Here is a 16,080-nt window from a genome sequence, read left to right as displayed (position 1 = left end):
GAATCACTCTCCAGACAGAATGAGTTGCATCCTGAGCACAATGAGCAGACCTTACTAACAGATCCTGCTCTCTTGTAGACAGAGAACAATATAGATTTACCTACAGCCCCTCTGGTAAGCAGACAGAGCTCAAAACGATATTATCTCAGGAGCACCTACCTAGGAGGGTGCTAAATGGAGAAGGTTAAATGTTTCGGGTGACAGACCCCCTTCCTCAGAGCTGACAGAGATAAATAGTTCTGACACTCACGTAGAGCATGCTTGTTCAGGTACTATGACTAAAGTTGTCCATACACAGAGCAAATTTCAGCTGGTTCATCTGGAAGTTCAAGCTGTAAATGGATCTGAAAATCAAAGAAGCTGGATGGAAAATTTGTCAGCCGAGTAGGGATGTAACGATGTCAAAATCTCACGGTACGATACAATTTCGATATTGACCTCACGGTACGATATTTATTGCGATATTGTGGAAAAGCTCACGGTATTGTTAAATAGCTCATGATAGTGTTTGTGATGATAATAGCGAAAAAATACCGACATTTATTCTGCTTTTGCCAGTCAACAGGCAATTTATTGTTGTATTTATGGATCCATGACAACATAAAACACTGATCACATAGTGCTTTTAAAGTGCAAGTTGTAGTCAGGAACATCAATATTCTGTATAGTAATATTTGGTTGCATAACTGATTCTTCTGTGCAATGTTCAAGTTAAGAAGCAGCTAGAACAATTGTAAACAAACAATAGGCAATTCCCTTTAAGTGCAAACAAAGATCAAGTTAAGTCAGGTTTAAATGTGCAAGGCAAATAAAGGCAGCCTTTTAAAATTGGTATTTAGGATGGACACTGGACAGCGTGCAGCGTGCAATCCTATTGGCTTAACAACGGTTGTTGTGACGACGCAGCGCAAAGGATCATGGTCTATGTAGTTAACAATGATTTGTTCCCCGGGACTGTGTTTATTCCTCTTGCTTTTTGACGGACACCTGTCCTTTTCAATATTGTAACCCAACCACGACGATATCGAGACACGACCACGACGATACGATATTGCGATATCGTCAATATCGTTGCATCCCTACAGCTGAGCAGAGCCTACAGTCCAATCAGATGGAGCCATTGTTTGGGCATTCTGACAGCCACGGTTGCCAGTTATCACAGTACAATATTTGACAGGGGAAATTCTTCCATCCACACAATTTAGCGTGGATAGGGGAATTTGTGGATTTCTGATTGGGCCTTTGTAACTAAGCAAGAGAAATCTCATAGTGTAAGGCTAGTTTAAGTCTCAGATACCAAAACTGCAAGTAGGTAGGCTCTTTGTTGCAGACAAGACAGGAAAATAAACCTATCTGTCTCTTTGCAGTTTTCTTTAGAATGAACACAGAACTGCATGCATGTAGCTCAGTTTACATTCTGGCCAGCCGGCCAATGAAAAAACAGCTGCAGCCTAGCATCCAGAAGAAGCTGGTAGAAGATAATGACGCTGGCTAATGAGGGCAGCCACAGCCTGGCACCCAGAAGATGACATCATCCTGCACCAGCCAATAAAGACAGCTGCACCTAGCACCCAGAAGATGCTGGTAGAAGAAGCTGGTGCTGCTAATAAGGATGGCCACAGCCCACCACCTGGAAGAAGCCAGCGAAGGACTTCAGACCATTGTAGAGGTAAGTATTGCACACTTTTTTTCCCCCTTTAAATCATACTGAAGTCATGTCACCCATAGAGTTACTATGGGGCTTTCGTTGTCAGCTGCCTCCTCTGCGCCCGCCTCTACAGCGAAGCCCCCGCTAACAGCTCCAACCGGATCGGCTTCAGAAAAAGGTGTGTATAGTGATTTCTTCTTTACAGGGTTAAATAGATTAGTCTTAGATCGTGGATGCCTATAGATGTAGAGATTTTAGTGTTAGGTTGGACTTTCCCTTTAAGCCTAGGATTCAGAGAACTACAATGCCCATACATTATGCAATTGCTTCCAGTGCCTGAATCTCAGTGCTATTTCATTTGAACACAGAGGATCAAGGTGCCCATGAATCAAGAGGTCATAGCCGACTCCCAAATCCAAAATGGCAGCACCAGGGGCCAGCAGTGGTGAGAAGATTCGACTGTGGGAAAACAACACTAGAATACTTGGACTTGGTATGTACCTGATTTTAAAAAGCAGCTACAGTATTTGTAGCTGCTGGGGTTTTTTTTTTTTAACAATCTTAGTAAACATACCGGAAATCTTATGGTATAGTATGGAGCATTGAAGCAATTCTGGTGAAGCTTTAGATTGCTCAGGAGTGAGCAGAGCCAGCTTGAAGAAAACCCATAATAAGAGAAAAAATGTATGCTAATACTAAATTCCTTCTAAAGCTGTTGGTTGTTTTGCAATTGGGGCTCCCAGGCTCATTTACATTGGCTGCCACCAGAGAGAATCTGCAGTTCTTGCTGGTGAAGAAATGACCTCCATGCACAAAGGGTGTGAACACCCAACATCATATACAAAGCAATGGTCAGAGCCACCTCTGTTTTCATGTAACCTCATCAAAGCGGTTGCATGAGATTAGGGACTTTAACTATCCCAGGACACAGACAGTTTGCATCCAAGGACAGTGTTTCTGGCAGTATACAGGCTGGTCGCAGCTAATTGTCCAGTTCGTATGTAGCCATGTGACAGAGTGCTTCTGCGTCTAGCCTTATTCGCCCATCTAAATGAGGCCTTATGCTGATACTCTTGTTTCAGTTCTTTCCCAAGTGTAAAAGAACCTTTAGGGTGTCTCCACTCTGGATGGAGGAGCAATGGAGACAATTTGGGACAGTAGCATTGTTAACCTAGGGAGTACAGCATATTATGGCAGACTTACCTAACAAGCTATCCCCTCAAGTGCTGCGTTGTCAGAGCTCCCATTGGGCAAGGGCACTGCCATCTTCTTCTGGTTTTCCTTCTGGGTTCAGAAATTTTGGCTGCTTGGTTGTCTGGGCTATGATGATTTAACTTTGCACAAGTACATGGGAGTCACATCATCACAGCACAAGCGGTGTAAAAAATTCACTTAGCTACACAAAACAGGCAGGGAGGAAGGTTTATGACGTTAGACCAGAAGGGTCCTACCTGTCCTACCAAAATCCTACCTGGCAGCAGTTTGCTCCTTTTATAGGTTTAAAGCAGAACTAAAGGAACAAATAACATTTCAACGATAACACTTGCTTTGGTCTCTAAAGAGCGTTCTGAATGCAGATTGACAGGCAATAGGGAGGCATTATATCTCCTCCTCACCCACTGCTTTGATCCCCTCGAAACCCGCACTAGAGTTCTGCAGCCGCGTGCATTGACACTGATTCGGGACACTTGCGGAGCACTTCATAAAAGCGTCTGTAAACTGTTGGAGGGTTTTTTTTTTTTGGACCCTGCAAGGTTGAGCTGCACGATTCTGGATAAAATGTGAATCACAATTTTTTTTGCTTAGAATAAAGATCACGATCCTCTTTTACATTATACAAAAATTGGGCTAACTTTACTGTTTTGTTTTTTTTATTCATTAAAGTGTATTTCTTCCCATAAAAACTGTTTGGAAGACTTCTGAGCAAATACAGTGTGACGTAAAAGATTACAATGATCGCTATTTCATTCTCTAGGGTCTCTGCTAAAAAAAAATATAAATAATGTTTGTGGGTTCTAAGTAATTTTCTAGCAAAAAAAAATGATTTTAACTTATAAGCAACAAGGCTTAGTCTTTAAGAGGTTAAACTGCCCTCACTTACAGACAGAAGTTAATTCCTTTGATCTAAAAGAATGAAAAGATAAATTGTAAGCCCCCGTTCACACTAAGGCGACCTGTGAGGCGACCTGGTCGCCTCACAGGTCGCCTCCCATAGGGAAGCTGCGGACCCGTTCTAATAGGAGCGACACAAGTCGCTCCGACTTAGAAAAAGGGTCCGGAGCTTCTTTGGGGCGACCAGGAGGCGACCGCCATAGACTTCAATGTTATGAAGTATGAACCTCGGAGGTCGCGGTGCGAAGTAGCGTCGCCCCTATGTGAATGGGGGCTTAAGCATTGTGTTTATAATTATCTATCTGCCTTAACAATGTTGATAAACATTTGCAGGAGGCTCTTTTTTCTATTTTTGACAGCAGTGAGTGAGCAGAGAACATCTCTGTAAGGCCCCTTTCACACTAGCGGACTGTTCAGATCCGCCTGTCAGTTTTTCAGGCAGATCTGAACGGATGCCCCATCCCCATCAGATCGGATCTGGTCTGTCAAATCTGAACAGATGAAAACCCTTTTTTCCATCCGTCCAGCGGATCGGATGAGAACGGACAGGCAGTCCGTTCTCATCCGATTCCCCCATAGAGAACAGCGGGGACCTGACAGCTCTGTCTCAGATCGATCCCCCACTGAGAAAAATGGAGTCCGCCACCGGACTCCCATGTGTGAAAGGGGCCTTAGAATCGAGTAAATGCTGTTTTAAGATCGCGAGGGGGGGTGAATCGAGATTGTGATTTGTTAAAGATTAATAGTGCAGCTCTACTGAGAGGTAATTTGCATCACATACTAGCACATTATGTTAAACTTACCTTGAAACAAAGCATTCCAGCGCCGACATGTCAGAGCTACAGGTGTTCCCATCTTCCTGGTTCGTGGACTCCAGCTCTGTGACCGGCCGAAGCTGTGATGATGTCACTCCAGCACATACGTGCGGGAGCTACCATTCATGGCACCTGGCTCTGAAGGAAGACATGCGCCAGTGATATCACTGGCTCCATGTACAGTAAATATCTCCTAAACGGTGCGCATTTAGGAGATATTTACACTACCCATAGGTAAGCCTTTTTATAAGCTTACCTATAGGTAAAAGCCAGAGTTGGAAGCTTACTTCCTTTTTTAATTGAATTGTGCCCAGCTGGAAGGCGACAGGAGGCATAATTTAGGGATAGACTGATTATTGGCAAAGCTGATATATTGAGGGCCGATATGCACTTTCCCCGATATATCGGAATCGGCCCAAGGTTACCGATGATGCCTATTGCCTATATATCGGGAAAGTGCTTGTACCGGAGTGATGCCTGCAGCTAGAAGCATCACCCCGGTACCGGCATCCATAGCTGACGATTGGCTGTCTTGTAATGACAACCGATGCAGCGGAGAAGCCACTTGGCTGTCATTACAAGGAGCGGGAAGGGACGCCCCCCCCCCCGCCGCCTTCCGCAGCTCGCCCGGGTCGTCCGTCTTACGGGGAGACCCGGGGAACCAGCCTACGCGGTCGCCGAAGACCAGATCAAAGCCACATTCGGCTCTGATCGGGTCTCCATGCAAAACCCCGGAAGTGATGTCATGAGTGACATCACTTCTGGGTACTGTCTCGCGCCAGATTCAAAAAAATGACAGCATTAAAAACAGCCAAACTTGGCGTTTTGAATGCTTTTAAGTGCAGAGGAGGGGTTTGGGGTCTTTTAGTACCTGTCAAAAAAAAAAAAAATTTAAATGTACAAAAATATCGGCCAATATCAGCCGATACCGATATGCATTGGTCAAAATATCAGTATCGGCAACGAAAAACCGATATCGGTCGATCACTAGTATAATTCCCTCTCGACTGTCACTTTTGATGAATAGCTTGGTCTGTTGAAGGAAGTTGAATAATAACACAAATATGACCTGAATCAAGAGATGAAAATAAAGGAAAAGAAAAAAAGCTAATGCAGCCACCACATCTAAGAATTATTAAGCTGCAATATTACATTTTGTTTTTTTGTGTTCAGTATAACTGTAATCAATTCCTTTATATCTAGGAAAGTTTGATAAATATTACATTTCTAATAGTAACCATAGATGGGTACTGGATATTCTTTATGTATCAGTAGAACTGTATACTCTTGTCAACTTACACGTTGCCTAGGCAGCCATACAGAAGCTAGAAGTTAGGATGGACACAATGTAGCACTAAGAAATGTCACATTCCACAGTGGATCTCTTTATAATAGAGTTGAAGTGAGCCTTTAAGTGGGGTGTGGCTGCCTCTGGCAGGTTGTAGTTGTCTCCTGTTCTTTCATCTGATTGGTGGAGAAGTTTCCAGGACAGTTGGAGACTCTTTTGTGTATTGTGTTTACAGACTCTGCCCTTCCTAGTGCTGCAGATAAGGAAAGAGTGCTGCTGTTTTGGCAGTTAGTGTCACTGCTTACCCTGAGCCAGGAAACAGCCATGGCTGACAACGATCCCAAGACTCCCCAGGACCTGTCTGATTTCGTAAGTATCATCGTCTTAGGTAGGAAGTCATGGGGGTCATTATTTTAGAAGGTTTTCCTGTGTTTGTGCAAAATAGGTAACTAAGTTATCTTGTTTTATGGTAACCTGATTAGTTTAGTAGTTCATAGTGGTTCTGATAACAATTGTAGAGTCATGTCACATGTACTGTTTTTACATCTTTTTATTGTAGGTTCCACTGATACATAGTCATACAGTGTAAGGCTTGGTTCACACATATGAGATGCAGGAACCCTGCGAATCCACTGCGGGTTCCCGCATCGCATTCAAATCACAGGCAGTTCACACTGCCATATGCAAATCGCTGGGGGTGTCAATACAAAGTTAATGACACCCCAGATCAATTTGCATATCGCAGTGCGAACTGACAGTTTGGACATGAATCGATTCTGCTGCGGACCCAAAACAGGGTCCTGTGCGTGTTCCATACAATCTGTATGGCTGAATTTGCATTGCACAGACATCGCATGAGATTTTCAGAGCAGTTTGTCATTGCTATAGTGTGAACCGGGGCTAAGGGCCGGTTCCCACCTGAATTGCGTTCGCATGCAGTGCAATTTTACAGCCCAATAATTTGTGATACTTTGCAATCTGGTGCCTGCAAACACACTGTATTTGCGATTTGCGTTTGGGGTGCCGTTAATGTATTGGCACCCGCAGCAGATCGCAAAAACAGTGCGTTTTGAGCGCGGTGCAGGAATCGTGCATATATTGTGCCTTCCCCACACTGTGTGCTGATGTAAATCCTTAAATTTATTACTAAGTTAGTATACATTATTAGTGGAGGCAAGTTGTGTGTCCAAAAAGAACATGAAACAAAATAAAATGAGTAGCTTACATAACTGCTGACTATTAGAGGAAGGGACCAATAGCTGAGGAATCAAATTTTTTTAAAATATTTATTTATTGCATGTATTTACAGTATATAGCACCGAAATTTTCATTAGTCCTTTCCTTAAGGAGCATACAATCTAAGGTCCCTATCTCGCATACACTGGAGCTAGCTTATGGTCCGTACACACGGTCCGAAAATCGTACGACAGATCGTCCGTTTTTAATTTTTTTCTTGGTTTTTAGTCTCATATCGAAACTTAAGAGTTTACTAAAGTGACAAAAATTCTTGTACGACAGAATAAAAAATCAGAAGTGATGTAATATGTTGTAGTGTATTTCTGTGTTATTTTCGAACAACAATTGTACTGATTAAACAAAAATCATACGATCTAGTATCGTATGAGAAAAAAATTTGTGCTTGTCCAATCGGATAATATCAGATGTAATGTCGTGACCACCGGCTCTGGAAAGCTGTGTACTAATGACCAGATTCTGTGTACGGCCGATTGCCGGCACTTGCCTTCTGGGTTCCCTCCCTGCAAGCGTTGCGACGCAGGGGGTGGAACCGGCTGAAAATTCAAAAGTGTAAATACACAAATGACATGATACAAAGCTGTGATCCCAACGGATCACACTGTATCATGCCATTTCTCCACAGGATTGCACCTGGTGACTTTTCCAGTGCCCTGCCTGTTCTTTTCCAGTTCTTTGTGCCTGGAAAATTTTGAACGACCATGGTGTCCAAAAAGCGTTTTTTTTTTACGCAAAAGCGCTTTTAGACGAACTGGAAAACAACGAAACTGAGTTACTTGGACGACAGTGACGATTCTGATGTCTCTTTCTGGTACATAGCTTGTGGAATTTGGGAAGTATATCAAATGATTCTTCAGAATGTCCAACAGAGCTATGTGCCAAAAAGAGACATCAGAATCGTCGCTGTCGTCACTTTCCGTACCTGATGATGAATTTTCCCATGAATCGTTATCGCTCAGTTCTTCAAGTAACTCTGTTTCGCTGTCGCTGTTTTCCAGTTCGTTTAAAAGCACTTTTGCGCAAAAAGAACGCTTTTTGGATGCCATGGTCTCAATTTTCCAGGCACAAAGGTGAAACCCTGTGGTGAAATGGCATGATACAGTGTGATCCGTTAGGATCACAACTTTGTATCATGTCATTTGTGTATTTACATTTTTGAAATTGCCACCGGTTCCACCCCCCTGCATCGCAACGCTCGCATCGAAGGGAACCGGAAGACAGGTGCAGGCATCGGCCGAGCACACGGTGGGGGATCGCAGGGGAAGGCTAGTTTTAAAATGTAAAACAATGCTTTTAGCACAGAAATCTGGACATAATCAGACTGCCAGGGAGGTTAAAGTAATCTTAAAGAAAATATATATTGTTTGGGGGTTTTGTGTAATCTTTAGGCCGAAGAAGATTTTTTAAATGTGTGCAAAAAACCCCACAAAACCAGCTCTGGCAGCGAAAGGGTTAAAGTGTTTATCTCTCCCCCCCCCCCCCCCCCCCAAAAAAAAAAAAAAAAAAAAAAAAAGCTCCTGTTCCCTTTAAGCATGGTATACAGCACAGTGCTTGTGCTGTTTAATTTGACCCACCGTATTACCTAAAAAACCTGGCTGATCCTGCCAGTTTCTACCCTCTCCTCTGTAAACTGACCACGGTGTATTGTGGCTACTGAGCCCTGAGACCGTGGGCGGTTTACCTGCCTCCATCATCCGCAGCCCTCTGTGCTCCTCTCCCCCCTCCCTCCCTGCCTGTCTGCTCCTGTGTCAGAGCCCGCCCCCTCCCTTCCTGCTGCTTTTAAAACTTTTATTGTCCTATATAATCCTCTCTGTTCCTTAATGACAAGTTCTCCTGTCTGTGTTTTATATATAAAAAAAAAAAAACAAAAAAAAAAACCTTCTTTACCATATTTCAGAGCGGCTCCCGGTGATCACGTGACCGCCTGGCTCTCTCTCTCTCTCCTCTCCTCCTCTTGCCCGCCTGACATCAGCGGGGGAATCTTGGCCCCGCCCCCTGAATCTGTCAGACGGGGAGAGGAGAGCGTCGGCCAGTCACGGGATCGCCAGGAGCTGCTCTGAAATACGGTAAAGAAGGCATTTTCTTTTTTTAATAAAACACAGAGACAGGAGCACCTGTCATCCGGGTGCACAGAGGATTATATAAAGTTGTATAAGCGGGTTAACCAACACTTTAATGCACAGTAAAATCCACGTTAGAGATTTTCTGTCCTTTTTTTTCTGTGCTTTGTGATGTGAATTAGCCCTAACATAAAAGGAAACTGTCACTGTAATCATTCATCCTGTCTAGTTATCGAAGATGCAGGGAAGAGATTGAAGTTATGTTGTTCTCCATTTTTTTTTTTTTTTTGTAGGGGGGATTGCGATCTGGCCAAGGGCTAATGGAGTGTGGAACAGTGGGGCTGGATTAGCCTAGTAGAATCAAAGTAACTCCAAGGCACCCAGTGTGCCTTTTAGTTTTTACTACTCTGCATTTCAGGAGACAGAAATGAAATCTGTAAAGGGTTAGTTTAACTTTACTAAAAAACTGCCTATACAGGTAAAGCATACAATTATACAATGTTCTTATTCAATTTCCTTTAGATTTATCAAAACCCTAATATTTGAGGTCAAACCTAAACACTTGTGTAGTGATAAAATAAAATATGGGGACAGAGGTGGGCATGACTTTTTTGAGCAGAGAAAAATATACCTAATATATTTTATAGAAGTTTTAAAAGTCTATTGCAGCTATAGAAAGCTTTGAATTTAATATTCAAATGATGTTTCTTTCCTTTGCAGGCTGAAAGTCTTTTGAGAAACCTCCAGGAGAAATTCCAGACAATGTCAGATCAGTTAACACAGAGGAATATCCTTTTTACATTCAGAAGATTGTGAATTAGTGAAACGTATATATATATCTAATAGATGACATTTTATTATACATAGTGTCTCTAATGTGACGTTGTATTAGGAAAAAAAAAATGTTTTGTTTTAGCAGTTTGGTTTTATCAAGGGTCTCTTTTTAACTCCTAAAACCATATGAAATTGAATGGAAAAGACATACTGTAGACCAGATATTTTATTCATCTAAGACTACCTATAATGTATGAAATGGTGACTCATGGTCATTCTGTTAATGATCCAAACATAAATATGCATCCCCTTTTATGCATTCCATTTTCTTTTTTTTTTTTTTCTTCTTTTTTGCTTTACAGACAATCAAGGAAAATCAATTTCATATTATTGATTTCATCCCAGAGATTGTTTGGCCGGGGAGTGGCTGCATACATAACCACATTCCAAACACACTATAATTATAATTGGCCAATGCAAGTGATGGTCGTTTCATGGCTATGAATACCTTGGGTACCATTATAAGACCCCCACATTTTTTTATTAGTACATTACATGAACCATAGGCTCAAGATAATAGTACAGGTCCCTCTCAAAAAATTAGCATATTGTGATAAAGTTCTGTAATGTACTGATAAACATTAGACTTTCATATATTTTAGATTAATTACACACAACTGAAGTAGTGCAAGCCTTTTATTGTTTTATTATTGATGATTTTGGCATACATCTCATGAAAACCCAAAATTCCTATCTCAAAAAATTAGCATACAGGATTTAGAAAGCGTCAACAGTTTGTGTAGAGCCTTACAAAATAAAGGAAGACAGTACAGTTACCATACAATACAGTACAAAAAGGTTAAGAGTGAATGTTAATGCGAACCTGCAGTCTGAAATAACTTATTATTATTATTATTACAGATACAGCAGCAAGAAAAAGTATATGAATCCCCTGGAATTAACTGGTTTTATGCAGTAATTTGTCAAAAAATGTGATTTAATTCTCATCTAAGTCACAACAATAGACAAACACAATGCACTTAAGCTGATCACACCCAAACAATTCTAATTTCTCGTGTCTTTTCTGAAAACACCCATTAAACATTAACAGTGCTGGAGGGAAAAATAAGTGAACCCTTTGGTGTTAAAAGCTGGTCGAACCTTTTGGCTACAATAACATTATCCTGTAGGATATTTTGGTAAACTTGAGAACTTATTATATCCTCGCTAATGGTAGGTGGTGCAGACACTAAGGCAGCAAAGCAAACCCAAATCATTATGTTCAACCATATTTCACCATTGCAATGATGTTTTGATGTTGTTAAGCTATGCCCTTTTTGCACCATACCATGCTGAGTATTATTCCCAAACAATTCAACTTTTGTTTCATCAGTCCACAAAACATTTTCCCAGTAGTGTTGCTGTTTGCCAAGGTGCTTTTTGGCAGACATCAGGTGCTCAGCAATGTTTTTTGTGGAAAGTGAAGAGCAGTGGCTTCCTTCGTGGTGCTCTGCCATGGACATCCTGTCTGTTCAAAGACTTGCATATGGTAGACTCCTAACCAGGGATGTTTGCCAATTCCAGTGATGTCTTCAAGCTTTAACTGTTATTCATGGGTTCTTCTTTACCTCATTGAGTATTCTGCATTTTTTTTGTGGAAAGCAAAGAGCAGTGGCTTCCTTCGTGGTGCTCTGCCATGGACATCCTGTCTGTTTTTTTTTTTTTTTTAAAGCCTGTGGTGTGTGAAACACACTCAAAAGACTTAACACCCGGTGCATAAAAAAGTGCACACACGCAAACGTGGACACACAAAAAGTGCACAAGGCGTACACACATGGCCCTCCTCCGAAGAGGAAGGGCCCTGACCCTGATCCCCCGGGGCGCGAAGCTCCTGACAGGGACTGAGGTACTCACTTAGGTCCACCCAGCCGAAACCGGGCAGACCCCATTCTTCAGGGGGACTGCCGAAACAGCCCACCCCGAGTACTAGGTAGGGCTCCCCCGAAGGGAGACCCCATGGGAGAGGGCGAACTAAGCCAAAAGGGCATATCCACCCCCTCCCAAGACTTACAGGGCAGGCCCGAGGACCTACGCCATCAAAGTCGTCTCTGTTCAAAGACTTGCATATGGTAGACTCCTAACCAGGGATGTTTACCAGTTCCAGTGATGTCTTTAGCTGTTACTCATGGGTTCTTCTTTACCTAATTGAGGATTCTGCGTTGTGCTTTAAGAGTCATCTTGGCTGGGCACCCATTTCTAGGAAGAGTAGCCACAGTTCTAAACTTAATTTATAGAGAATTTGTCTAACTATAAACTGATACTGAACACTGAGATTGCTTTGTATCCCTTTCCGGCCTTATGCAGATTAACTACTCTTGATTGTATGCCTTCAGAGAGCTCCTTTTTATGAGGCATGATTCACATCAGCTGATGCTTCTTATGAACAGCAATCTTTAAATGTTTGAGTTTCATATCATTCAAAGTAGCTCTAAACCACACACTCCAGGTATGCAAACTACTGACTAATTAGCTTTTGTTGAAGTCATAAGTCTATGGGTTAATTTTCTTTTCCCTCCAGCACTTAATGGGTGTGTATAATAAAGACACAAGAAATTAGGATTGTTTGTGTTTTTAGCTTAAGCACATTGTGTTTGTTTATTATTGTGACTTGGTTGAGGATCAGATCACATTTTACAGCAAATTACTGCAGAAAACTAGTTAATCCAGGGGATTCATATACTTTTTCTTGCCGCTGTACCTGTAATAATAATCATTTATTTTAGACTGTAGGATCTCATAAAGAGTGTACTCCTAACCTTCTTGTACTCAATTGTATGGTAACTGTACTGTCTTCCTTTATTTTGTAAGGCTCTACGCAAACTGGTGGTGCTATCTAAATCCTGTATAATATAAAATTAAATATAATAATGTCACAAAAAAGTGAACCTCAAGTAATACCAGGCTATAGTTGTTCACATACATTTTATTGCCACTTTATTTATATAACACCAACAACTTAGGCAGTGATGTACTTATTGTACAATCACTCCAGTGACTGCCCTTGCAAGATTTTGGAGTGTGGCAGAAGATCAGAGTGTCTGGAGGAAACCCAAGCAAGTACAGCGGTAACATATAAAGATGTTATTCATTACTTTATGGAATTCTGCTTCAGTTATATGTGCATTGTTTGTATCCTCTATTCATCCCAGTTTACTTCTGTCACCCTGCCAAACATGTAATTTTCCTTAATGTCTTACTGGAAGAAATAGGTTCCAACATTGATGAGCTCCAAAAAGATATTGGTGACCTGATGACGCAAGCAGGCATAGAAAACAGTGATGATGTTGTGGTAAGGTTGCACTTTTTGTTCAAACTATATTATTGTAAACTGTAGCAAAATAAATTTAGAAACAGCTAAAATGTGTAATACGATAGTCATATGATTTCTGTCACATGACTCCTATGTGTTCTACTATAAATTGTAGAGCTGTTGCTGTCTGAATCCACATACTGTTGACTGACTGCCTGCTGGCATAGCATATGTAGTGAGTCAGTCAATAGTAAGTGGATTCAAACATTCTTCAAACGTAGATCTTAAGGGCTCTTTCACACGGCTGCTCCGTGTGTCCGCAAATCATCCTATTTTTTTGCGGATGATTTGCGGACATAATGTAAGTCTATGGCATTGCGGATGTCAGCGGAATACCATCCGCTGACATCCGATTTTCCTCCTTTCAGTTCTGTTCCGTTTTTTGGAACGGAACAGAACCCTATTTTTCCTCCGTTCAAAAAACGGAAAGGAAGGAAAATCGGATGTCAGCGGTGTCATCCGCTGTGAGATAGTGTGTGTGTGTGTGTGTGTATGTTTGTGTGTGTGTGTGTGTGTGTGTGTGTGTGTGTGTATATATATACAGTAGGTACGGAAAGTATTCAGACCCCCTTAAATTTTTCACTCTTTGTTATATTGCAGCCATTTGCTAAAATCATTTAGGTTCATTCTTCTTCCTCATGAATGTACACATAGCACCCCATACTGACAGAAAAACACAGAATTGTTGACATTGACAGATTTATTAAAAAAGAAAAACTGAAATATCACATGGTCCTAAGTATTCAGACCCTTTGCTCAGTATTTAGTAGAAGCCCCTTTTTGATCTAATACAGCCAGGAGTCTTTTTGGGAAAGATGCAACAAGTCTTTCACACCTGAATTTGGGGATCCTCTGCCATTCCTCCTTGCAGATCCTCTCCAGTTCTGTCAGGTTGGATGGTAAACGTTGGTGGACAGCCATTTTTAGGTCTCTCCAGAGATGCTCAATTGGGTTTAAGTCAGGGCTCTGGCTGGGCCATTCAAGAACAGTCACGGAGTTGTTGTGAAACCACTCCTTCGTTATTTTAGCTGTGTGCTTAGGGTCATTGTCTTGTTGGAAGGTAAACCTGCGGCCCAGTCTGAGGTCCAGAGCACTCTGGAGAAGGTTTTTGTCCAGGATATCCCTGTACTTGGCCACATTCATCTTTCCCTCGATTGCAACCAGTTGTCCTGTCCCTGCAGCTGAAAAACACCCCCACAGCATGATGCTGCCACCACCATGCTTCACTGTTGGGACTGTATTGGACAGGTGATGAGCAGTGCCTGGTTTTCTCCACACATACCGCTTAGAATTAAGGCCAAAAAGTTCTATTTTGGTCTCATCAGACCAGAGAATCTTATTTCTCACCATCTTGGAGTCCTTCAGGTGTTTTTTAGCAAACTCCATGCGGGCTTCCATGTGTCTTACACTGAGGAGAGGCTTCCGTCGGGCCACTCTGCCATACAGCCCCGACTGGTGGAGGGCTGCAGTGATGGTTGACTTTCTACAACTTTCTCCCATCTCCTGACTGCATCTCTGGAGCTCAGCCACAGTGATCTTTGGGTTCTTCTTTACCTCTCTCACCAAGGCTCTTCTCCCCCGATAGCTCAGTTTGGCCAGACGGCCAGCTCTAGGAAGGGTTCTGGTCGTCCCAAACGTCTTCCATTTGAGGATTATGGAGGCCACTGTGCTCTTAGGAACCTTAAGTGGAGCAGAAATCTTTTTGTAACCTTGGCCAGATCTGTGCCTTGCCACAATTCTGTCTCTGAGCTCTTCAGGCAGTTCCTTTGACCTCATGATTCTCATTTGCTCTGACATGCATTGTGATCTGGAAGGTCTTCTATAGACAGGTGTGTGGCTTTCCTAATCAAGTCCAATCAGTATAATCAAACACAGCTGGACTCAAATGAAGGTGTAGAACCATCTCAAGGATGATCAGAAGAAATGGAAAGCACCTGAGTTAAATATATGAGTGTCACAGCAAAGGGTCTGAATACTTAGGACCATGTGATATTTCAGTTTTTCTTTTTTAATAAATCTGCAACAATGTCAACAATTCTGTGTTTTTCTGTCAGTATGGGGTGCTATGTGTACATTCATGAGGAAGAAGAATGAGCCTAAATGATTTTAGCAAATGGCTGCAATATAACAAAGAGTGAAAAATTTAAGGGGGTCTGAACACTTTCCGTACCCACTGTATATATATATATATATATATATATATATATATATATATATATATATCTCAAAAGACTAATAATACATATTGCCGCTAAATTAGTAATGTTAGAGTGGGCACCAGGTGGAATCACAGCATACAGTGAGGGATGCAGATACCTGACACCCCTGCAACTCTAGCCATTGCCTCTGCAGGCATTGGGACTGGTAAGGCCCTGGTCACAACTTTTTGTTTTATGTGTGTTTTAGGTGCAGTGTGTTTCAAAAAGAAATCCTGCTTACCAAATCAGCCAATAATGGTAACACACCTTGTTCACACGGCCGTACTTAAGCACATGCCTGTGCGGGGGCCTAGTTTGCCTGTACAGGTGTTCTGTGCAATCTGTAAGTGTTCCATATTGTTGAAATATGACAAGCAATCAGTGTTGTGTTTTTTTGATAATATGATAATAAATTTAGAGCTTTTTAACATCTCAAAAGTTACCATAAAGTAGGCCAAAATACAGTTTTTTTTTTTTTTTTTTAACATGGTTAATCAAATCCCTTTTTCCTGTGTTTTCACTTTACGATTTAACAACCAACTCCTTCTTTTCTTCTTTTTT

The 16,080-nt window shown here is 41.8% G+C and overlaps 1 protein-coding gene across 1 annotated transcript; it reads left to right on the top strand.

Annotated features, from left to right (window-relative positions):
* Positions 1–6,007: 6,007 nt before the first annotated feature.
* Positions 6,008–15,775, top strand: HSBP1L1 (heat shock factor binding protein 1 like 1; the record flags this gene model as incomplete). The annotated part of the gene is made up of 4 exons (XM_082258974.1): positions 6,008–6,232; positions 9,898–9,964; positions 13,209–13,300; positions 15,728–15,775. Exons 1-4 carry the CDS (start codon positions 6,188–6,190, stop codon positions 15,773–15,775), a joined length of 252 nt encoding a protein of 83 aa, XP_082115100.1. The 5' UTR covers positions 6,008–6,187.
* Between the last annotated feature and the right edge of the window lie 305 nt (positions 15,776–16,080).

The sequence above is a fragment of the Pelophylax lessonae genome, assembly GCF_965119305.1.
Source record: "Pelophylax lessonae genome assembly, chromosome: 5".
Taxonomy (NCBI): Eukaryota; Metazoa; Chordata; class Amphibia; order Anura; family Ranidae; genus Pelophylax; species Pelophylax lessonae.
Note: the sequence above shows the minus strand (reverse complement) of the source record. Positions and strands in the feature narration are given on the sequence as shown.